At 41.7% G+C, this 10000-nt stretch overlaps 1 protein-coding gene across 6 annotated transcripts in view; it reads left to right on the forward strand.

Moving 5' to 3' along the window:
• Positions 1-10000, forward strand: part of LOC133556373 (multiple C2 and transmembrane domain-containing protein 1-like) — a 439257-nt gene that overhangs the window by 264794 nt on the left and 164463 nt on the right. For all 6 annotated transcript variants that reach the window (XM_061906234.1, XM_061906235.1, XM_061906236.1 and 3 more), the window contains 3 exons: positions 5254-5356; positions 6002-6103; positions 6424-6498. In XM_061906234.1, coding sequence (XP_061762218.1) covers positions 5254-5356; positions 6002-6103; positions 6424-6498 — 280 coding nt within the window. The remainder of the gene's footprint in view (positions 1-5253; positions 5357-6001; positions 6104-6423; positions 6499-10000) is intronic.

A 10000-nucleotide genomic window follows, 5' to 3' on the forward strand; every position in this document is an offset into this window, starting at 1 on the left:
TTCGAGCAGCCCTCTGAGAGCAATCATTATTGTAATGTTTCCCTCAATAAAATATATTTGACACTCCTGCTAAAGCCTCTTTGAGTTTTTGAAAAGCGCTCTTTGTCGATAAAATATTTTATTATTATCATTATTAATATTATTATTTGTAGGCTATGTTTTTCCTGTATTGTAAATATGCTCTGGTGTGGAACATTTCGGTAAGGTTGATTTGCATGAAGTTTATCTGTTGGCTCTGTAGTTTTTATTGTGCCACAAAATATTTTAGGTGAGAGAAAATTCAAAATAGTAATCTTACTGTTAAAGTGTGTGGCTAAGTTACCACCCTATCAAATGTTGACAATGAAAACTGAACCCAGTGTTAAATGTTAATCAATATTTTACAATATTTCCACTGGGGATGTAACAATATGGAAATTTTAAATCCCGATTACTGTAACCAAAACCATCACGTTCTCATTATTATCACATATGGTTGAATGTGGTTAAAAAGTACTGATACACATACTGAAGTCTTTTAACCAAGTTACCGCAAATAAAAATGTAATAGATAAACACTATTACATATATCATTCTGTATTTTTAAGAACCTTTTTATTAGACCCATATTTTCATTTTAGTGTTTGGATATGTTAACTTTCTTCACTTCTGTTTTTATTAACCCTTTGAGTACAGATTGATCACTCTGTTCTGTTCAATTTACACAATCAAATAACTTACTTGCTCAGACAGCAATGTGTTTATATACGTGTAGATTGGGGTATGTCGTTGCTTAATAGGGAAATATGGTGATGTTTCTTGTATTAGCATTTAAGCTAGCGAGTGAGCCTGCGCATGCTTGAGTCTCCAGTTGATGAGCAATGTCACCGATCCGTGAGTTCATCAAAACGTTGTGTAAGTTACGGTTTTATGGTCATTTTAATTTTGTTTATCTAAGTATTGTCAATCACATTTTTACATTAATTTTTATTTAAAACTGTAATACGAACCGTGGGGAGTTTTTCCGCAGTTTATCATTGTACCGTTTATCATTACATCCATAATTCCATAATTCCATAAATATTGTATGGATTGGTGAATATTTGAATCATTCAGATTCAAATCTTTTCTTATCTGCTACCAGTGATTAGTTCCTTGATAAAAAAAACAAAAAACTGGTAACTTATAAAAAAAGGAAATACTGTATAATAATGAGGGAGTGTTATAAACAGCTCTTTGGAAAGAAAACAAACTAAAAAATAATGTGTGTGTGTGTGTATGTATACTGTATATGTATACAGTATGTATGTGTATTAGTCTGTAAGTATATATGTATATATATATATATATATATATATATATATATATATATATATATATATATATATATATATATATATATGCATACATATGTATATATATACATATATGTATACATACATATATATGTATATATATATGTATATACAGTATATATATATATATATGTATATATATATTTGTGTGTAGTATGTATGTTTATTTCTATATATATATGTATATATATATATATATATATATATATATATATATATATATATATATATATATATATATATACGTACTGTATGTATGTATGTATGTATGTCAATTAATACGTACAGACCTAACTCTTAGGCATCTCTGCCTGTCGCACCTCCTCCAGTGCACTTCGAGGTCAGCTGCAGGGTCGTCAGCTGGTGCCACCGTTCACTGATGTTTCGCCCCCAAGCCAGGACACCTCGCGGTGGGGGGGCAGTGGCTACGCGGGGACGTCTCCCCGCGCCACTCCCTGCAACTGACCTCACTGGGGTGTTGAGCCCCAAGTGTTGTCCCTCCTTCTTAGCCACATCCAGAAACTTGCCTTCTCTGCCTCCTCTGCCAACTCCTTGATGGCCTTCCTCAGGCTGGAACCGGTCATTCCCGCCGCACGCAGGAGCCGGGTTGCAGAACCTCCTACGAAGCCCCTGCATCCAATCTCCACGGGGTGAATGGACGCAGACCAGCCTCCCCCCTTGCAGTCCTCTGCTAGGTCGCTGTACTTTGACCTTTTGAACTCATGTGCTACTGGTATTCCCTCCTCCCATGGCACGGTTAGTTCAATGATGAGGACTTTCTTAGCAGCTGAGGACCACATCACAACGTCTGGTCTTAGCGTTGTCTGTATTACCTCAGTTGGGAAGACTAGCTGCTTGTCCAGGTCTACGCGCATCTCCCAGCCCTTACCAGGGGTAAGCAGAAGTGATGATCTTCCCTTCTCTGTCTTCTGTCCTACCTCACCTGGTTTGATAAAAGTGATGTTTGGCCAATGGGGATCTGTGGCGTTGTTTGCCCCGACTCTGCATCTCTCTAACAGCTCTGCCAACTTGCTCAGCACCTGATTGTGTCGCCACCGGAAGCGCTCCTGCGTCAGCGCGACGTTGCAACCTGAAAGGATGTGCTTGAGTCCTGCATTGTCTTTGCTGCACAGGGAGCACTTGCTATCGCTTCCGAACCACTGGGCGAGGTTTCGAGGGCATGGCAGGGTGTCATACGCTGCCCTCACGAGGAAGCTTAGCCGAGATTGAGGAGTTCGCCAGATGTCGGCCCAGGTTATGACTCTTTGAATGGTATCCTCCCAGCGAGTCCATGCCCCCTGTTTTCCCTGGGATACGGCCTTGACCCGATACTGGTCTTGTGCCACTTGTGTGACCTCTTCCACCACCATGGCCTTCCTCTGCTGTCTCGTGGCTTTGGACCAGAACTGGACCGGTTTCCCCCATCCCAGTCCTGCCCGGCTGTCTTGGACTCTTCCCAGGATCTCCTTATATTTCAGCCTCGAGACAGCTTGGTCCACTTCTACCTGGGCCCTCCACTTTCGTCCAGTGCGGACAGTCACCGCTGCACTCTTCACAGCTTCGTCTCTTGATTCCCTCATCTCCAGTACAAGGCGAGTCTTCTCCTGCCTGTAACCCAGATTGATGGACTTTAGAGGAAGTTGCAGAATGTTCTTGCCAAAAAGACCTGTGTCCGAGAAACAGCGGGGGAGGCCCAGCCACTTCCTGATATAACCGTTGGCGGTGCTGTCCATCTTGCTGGCCTGAGAAGATGGAATTTCAGCTACTTTCAGCGGCCACATCACGCGGTGGAAAAGTGTGAAGTGGTAACACCAAACCTTCAGCTTGGCTCCCGTCGATCCTTGCGAGCCCCTCTTTTAGTTGTTTCTGGACCACCCTCCCCATCTGCCTGTCCGAGAGCTCTGCTGTATACTCCCTCCCGAGGCTTCGGATGGGCTGCTCTGCCAGGAGTGGAATCTTCTCACCTCCTGCTGTGAAGACTGTCCTGTCATCTCTCACACCCTTCCTGATTGACAGGCTCCTGGACTTAGCGGGCTTTATCTTCTTTCTCGCCCAGATGGTCAGTTCGTCGAAACGCTTGAGGAGTCGTGCTGTGCATGGGGCCGTCTGTAGGATACTTGTCACATCATCCATGAAACCTCTCAGAGCGGGAGTCTTCCTCCTGACGGTGTTTTCAGGCCTCTGGCCATTTGCCTTGCTCCAATGAGTAACACTTCAAATGCAGCTACAAAGAGGATTGGTGATATGGAGCAGCCCATGGCAATTCCCACTTCCAACCGCTGCCATCCTGTCATGTAGTCATCCACTGAGAAGCACATGTGCAGGTTGTTGAAACACTTGGCTATGATGTTACTGACACACACAGGAACATGGAAGAAATTCAGGGCAAACTCAACCAGCTTGTGTGGTACTGAGCCATAGGCATTTGCCAGGTCGAGCCATACCACGTGGAGGTTACTCCTTTCTCTTTTGGCACGCTGTATCTGATCCCAGATCACGGATGCATGCTCAATGCACCCCGGAAAGCCTGGCAGTCCGGCTTTTTGACAGCTTGTATCGATGTAGCAGTTGTTGCTGAGGAAGCTGGATATCCTTCTTGCCAGGACAGAGAAAAATACTTTTCCCTCCACGTTCAGTAAAGCAATTGTCCTGAACTGGCTGATGTTGGTGGAATTTTGCTCCTTGGGGATGAATATTCCAACTGCCTCTTGCCACTCTGCTGGAATGGATTGCTTCTTCCACACAACACTCATGAGCTTCCACAAGATTGCGGTCACTTGCGGACAGTTTTTATACACCTTGTACGGAAGCCCGTTCGGTCCTGGTGCAGAGGATGATCTGGCTTTTTTAAGGACTTCTTTAATCTCGCTCAGCCTAGGTGGGGACGTGTCGAAAGGGGTCTCTGGGAGGTCTGGACGTGGCACATGGCCTGGTGAGCCAAGTGGTGTATCTTTTCCTGCATCCGTATACTGGTCCTTGATGTGTTGTTCCAGATCCTCTTTTGCGATGGACAGCTATATAGTACAGGCCAAAAGTTTGGACACACCTTTTCAATTCAATGCATTTTCTTTGTTTTCATGACTATTTACATTGCAGATTGTCACTGAAGGCATCAAAACTATGACACCTGTGAAGTAAAAACCATTTCCGGTGACTACCTCTTAAAGCTCATCCAGAGAATGCCAAGAGCGTGCAAAGCAGTAATCAGAGCTATTTTGAAGGAACTAGAATATAAAACATTTTTTCAATTACTTCGACTTTTTTTGTCAAGTACATAACTCCACATGTGTTCATTCATAGTTTTGATGCCGTCAGTGACAATCTACAATGTAAATAGTAATGGGAAAAAAAACAAAACACATTGAAATGAGAGGGTGAGTCCAAACTTTTGGCCTGTACTGTATATCCACATATAAATACACATACTTGCATATATATGTATTTGTGTGTATTTATATGTGTATACATATGTAAATCTGTATGAATGTGTATATGTATGTATATGCATTTGCATGTATGTGTATTTGTATTTACAGGATACAAATGTGTATGTATGTATGTATGTATGTATATATGTATGTATGTATGTATGTATGTATGTATGTGTGTATGTGTGTATGTATGTATGTATGTATGTATGTATATGTATGTGCATATAGGTGTATATATAGATCATTTCTCATTTTTATTGAGTCCAAAGCCTTATAATTCCCAGTAATAGGACAAGTTAATTTAATCCACACAGCCTCTTTTCTATACATAACATCACCCCTCTTCTTGTTAGCCTACTTTTTCCAAGTATGACACAACTTATATCAATTGCTTTGGGCGATATTTAACTATTTTCCCTGCCAGTGATGTCACAGCGATGTAAAAATCTCCACGCTAATCACTCGCATTTTCTGTGCTTGCCACTCAGTAACATAAAGGACATCCACTCAGTACTCGAGGTCACGGTTTACGACGAGGACCGAGACAGAAGCGCGGACTTCCTGGGGAAAGTGGCCATTCCTTTACTAAATGTGAGTCTCACTTCCCATCCGCCCTTTAAGTAAAGAAACGTTATAGAGTTGAAGTGATTTTTGCACCTGTGCAGACAAGTTGGTGTTTCACAAAAGGAAGTAGAGATGATAGGATGAGGTAGTATAGTTCGGTTGGTAGAGTGGCCGTGCCAGCAACTTGAGGGTTCCAGGTTCGATCCCCGCTTCCGCCATCCTTGTCACTGCTGTTGTGTCCTTGGGCAAGACACTTTACCCACCTGCTCCCAGTGCCACCCACACTGGTTTAAATGTAACTCAGATAATGGGTTTCACTATGTAAAAGCGCTTTGAGTCACTAGAGAAAAGCGCTATATACATATAATTCACTATATAAATAATGTAATTCACATGAGTACCAGGTAAAAAACGATTGATATATAAGTAAGGAATAAGATTCTGATCCAGACATTAGATGACATCATTCTTTGAAAGAATATGTGTGGTATATTCCCCGGGACAGTTAATTTCAGTTTGACAGAGGCGAGCTGCAGTGGGTAATGAACAGGTACTTGTCACTGTTGCCACACTTGTTTTGGGATCCCTGTCAGCCGGGGTTCAAAGGTGGCCCAGGGAGCCGATTCAGTCGGGTATTGCCAGACAGACGCCTGTCATGTCCCTCTCCCACAGATCCAAAATGGAGAACGCAAAGCCTACGCCTTGAAAAGCAAGGAGCTGACAGGGCCAACAAAAGGGGTCATCTATCTTGAAATAGACGTAATTTTTAATGCTGTAAGTTTTTCCTTTTTAAATCAAAATTTTCTCCCCTATTCCCTTTCTTTCTCAAATTTTTTTTTTGCATCCTTTTCATCGCTGTGGTCATTATTCTGTTTGTCCCCCGCCTCCTTTGCTTGGATTTCATTCCCCATCCATTGCTCCCTCATCCTTGTTTTGGCTCTAATTATGGAAGGCATCCTTTGTTCCCCGTCACTGTGTGTGTATCCTATAGCCGCCATCTTAGTGCACACCCTCCCGCTCGCGTCTGACACGGCGCACTGCGCATGTGTTGAGATGTGAAAAAACATGTCATCTTATTTATTTGCTGTTTCCAGGTGAAGGCTGGTCTCAGAACGCTGATTCCCATCGAGCAGAAGTACATAGAGGAGGAGCCCAAAGTGTCCAAACAGGTAACTCACTAGCTGGGACACGGAATTCTTTGTCAGTTTGCATATCATTATTGCGCATGAACCCCCATTGTGAATTATATTAGGGAATTGTTTAGTTGATTTTGAATATGCTATAAGAAGTTACAGTGAAGCACATCCTATTTTAACACTTGCACAATGTACGAAAAGAAATAGGGAGAAGCAGAGCAGATTTAATTCTACGCGTTTTCTGATATTTTATTTATTTTGTATTTCTATTTACAGACAGACATAGTTTTGTATTTCATTATTGTTTCTTTTGTTAATATCAGAGGCCATTCTGCAAAAAGGTCATCCCTTGAAGCGCACAGATTATGGACAGGGACGCACAGTTAAAATATACATCATTATCTACCCACCAAATACCCATTCACAATTTCATTTATAAATAACAAAGGAATCTTTAAATCCACCAAATCAGTCTCAATATCCTATTGTTCAAATTCAATTAAAAGGTTGCATCTTGATGATCTGCGATAATCTCATCATACATACAGAGGTCAAGACCAGAATGATGTGACTAATGTGAATTCCTCAACCATAAGGGGTGTGCTAAATATACTAAGCATAACGTTGCAATACATTTAGCTTAAAACACCTATTCAAAATGTTTAAATAATGTGATTATTTTATAGAGTTTGTTTACCAATTTCTAATGGAGATTTTTTTTTAATTTATTTTAGTGTAGGCAGTCGTTTTTTTTTTAATCTGATTAATCACACTTGGAATTGTTGATTAATCACGAATTATCACAGTAATTTACTTGCATGATTTAATAGGGGTGTGAATCATTTGGTACCCAACGATTCAAATCTATTTCCATTCCTGGGTTGATGATTCGATTCAAACTGATTCTCGGAATGTTTTATTTGGTATAACAATTATTTATTTTTAAATAGATTTTTGAAAATCATGAATCTGTTTGGAATCGGGATTTGGATGAGAATGTATTTCTTTTGTTCACCCCTATAATTTACATTAACTTTAGAACAAGACCACAGCATTTTGACACAAATACAATCAAACAAAATATTTTACTTCAACACAATTCATTTGATTAAAACAGTTTTATCTTAAGTCCCATCTGTGTATATGTTGGCGCGAAATTTGCCAGCCAACACAAGGGTCAGAGTGTCCTCACTCATCATTGACAACCTCCCTTTCATCCGCACTAAAGGTCAAGAGGCACGTGCAGTTAAAAGGAATTATGTGATTAGTTTGTGATTAATTATGCGATTAATCACATGAGTTAATGTGTTAAATTTTACATCCTGGGATCGCTTCAAATGTTTTCGGTACCCATCCCTAAATGCGATGGGTACCAAACACATTTGAACCGATACGGTAACAAATTTCCGGTATTTTGGTGTGTTACTTGTTTGAAAATAAAACTGTATTTTGTAATTTAACTTGAAAAAATTAGCTAATTATGATAACTGCTGTTTCTCATACCATTTGAGTCTCATTTGCAATGAAGTTGCACTTCCAATTCATTAGAGGGCACTACTGTTTTGGCTATCCGTGGTATTTTAACTACCAAGTAGCTTTTTTCAGGAAGGTGTTATGATGTGCCTCACAAAGTGTGTATACTGTAATTATAATGCTTATTTCAAACCAGCTCTTTGATTGTAACATTGATCTTAATTGTCGTTTTCATTTCCAAATTTGGAGGTGTTGAAATCGTCATGTAAAATGGCGAATTGTAATAATCTAAATCCATCCATCCATCCATCCATCCATGCATCCATCTTCTTCCGTTAAGCCAAGATTGGGTCGCCGGGGCAACAGCCTAATCTGGGAAGCCCAGACTTCTTTCTCCCCAGCCACTTTGTTCAGCTCTTCCCGGGGAATCCCGAGGCGTTCCGAGGCCAGCCGGGAGATGTAGTCTTCCAAACGTGTCCCAGGTCCTCCCATGGCCTCCTACCGGTTGGACGTGCCCTAAACACCTCCCTAGGGAGGCTCTAAGGGAGAGCCCCGCCACCCAGCGGAGGAAACTCATTTTGGCTGCTTATACCTGTGATCTTGTTCTTTCGGTCATAACCCAAAGCTCATGACCATAGGTGAGGATGGGAACGTAGATTGACCGGTAAATTGAGAGGTTTGCCTTCCGGCTCAGCTCCTTCTTCACCACAACAGATCGAGACAGCGTCCGCATTACTGAAGACGCCGCACCAATCCGCCTGTCGATCTCACGATCCACTCTTCTCTCACTTGTGAACAAGACTCAGAGGTACTTCAACCCCTTTGGTTCAAGATCTCTTCCCCAACCCGGAAACGGCACTCCACCTTTTTCCGGGCGAGAACATGGACTCAGATTTGGAGGTGCTGATTACCATCCCAGTCGCTTCACACTCACTTCACAATGTGAACTGATCCAGTGAGAACTGAAGATACTGGCCAGATGAAGCCATCAGGACCACATCATCATCTGCAAAAAGCAAAGACCTAATCCTGCAGCCACCAAACCGGATCCCCTCAACGCCCTGACTGCGCCTCCAAATTCTGTCCATAAAAGTTATGAACAGAATCGGTGACATAGGGCAGCCTTGCCAAAGTCCAACCCTCACTGGAAACGGGTCCGACTTACTGCCGGAAATGCGGACCAAGCTCTTACACTGATCATACAGGGAGCAGACCGCCACAATCAGACAGTCCGACACCCCATACTCTCTGAGCACTCTCCACAGGACACGGTCAAAATAAATAATAATCAAATAAAAATGGCTAATGCTAATTGCTTGTCTAGGGCAAGTCCAATCAGCATCAAGCTTGCACATTTTAGAAGAGTTGAGCCTTACTTTACATTCGAGCATTTTCTACCAAGTGTGGCTTTGTTGTTGTTAAAAATTGCAATATTATTTCGAGGGAGTTTGCCTGAGTCTGCACTGAGTGGTTGTTTACGTCAGCCGGTGCTTAGTCTGCAACCGGACATGAAGTCACCTGCAACAAAAGTTTAAAATATGGCACTGTTTGATTTTACGTGAACCGATACCCGGTATTACTGACAGAATTTTGTTGGTGCCTAAAAAAATCCTGAATTTCCTACTCATCCCTCCATCCATCCATCCATCCATCTATTTTCCTACCGCTTATTCCCTTTGGGGTTGCGGAGGGCGCTGAAGCCAATCTCAGCTACAATTGGGGTGACCCTGGACAAGTCGCCACCTCATCGCGGGGCCACCACAGATAGACAGACAACATTCACACTCACATTCACACACTAGGGCCAATATAGAGTTGCCCATACCACAGTTTGACAATAGAAAGAAAAACCCCATTATTTACTTTTTACTTTTTAAATTGATCTCAACTCTGTACACTGCTGCTGGAATTTTAATTTTCCTGAAGGAACTCTCCTGAAAGAATCAATAAAGTACTATCTATCCATCTATTTATCTATCTATCTATCTATCTATCTATCTATCTATCTATCTATCTATCTATCTATCTATCTATCTATCTATCTATCTATCTATCTATCTAT

The sequence above is a fragment of the Nerophis ophidion genome, linkage group LG07 (assembly GCF_033978795.1).
Source record: "Nerophis ophidion isolate RoL-2023_Sa linkage group LG07, RoL_Noph_v1.0, whole genome shotgun sequence".
Taxonomy (NCBI): domain Eukaryota; kingdom Metazoa; phylum Chordata; class Actinopteri; order Syngnathiformes; family Syngnathidae; genus Nerophis; species Nerophis ophidion.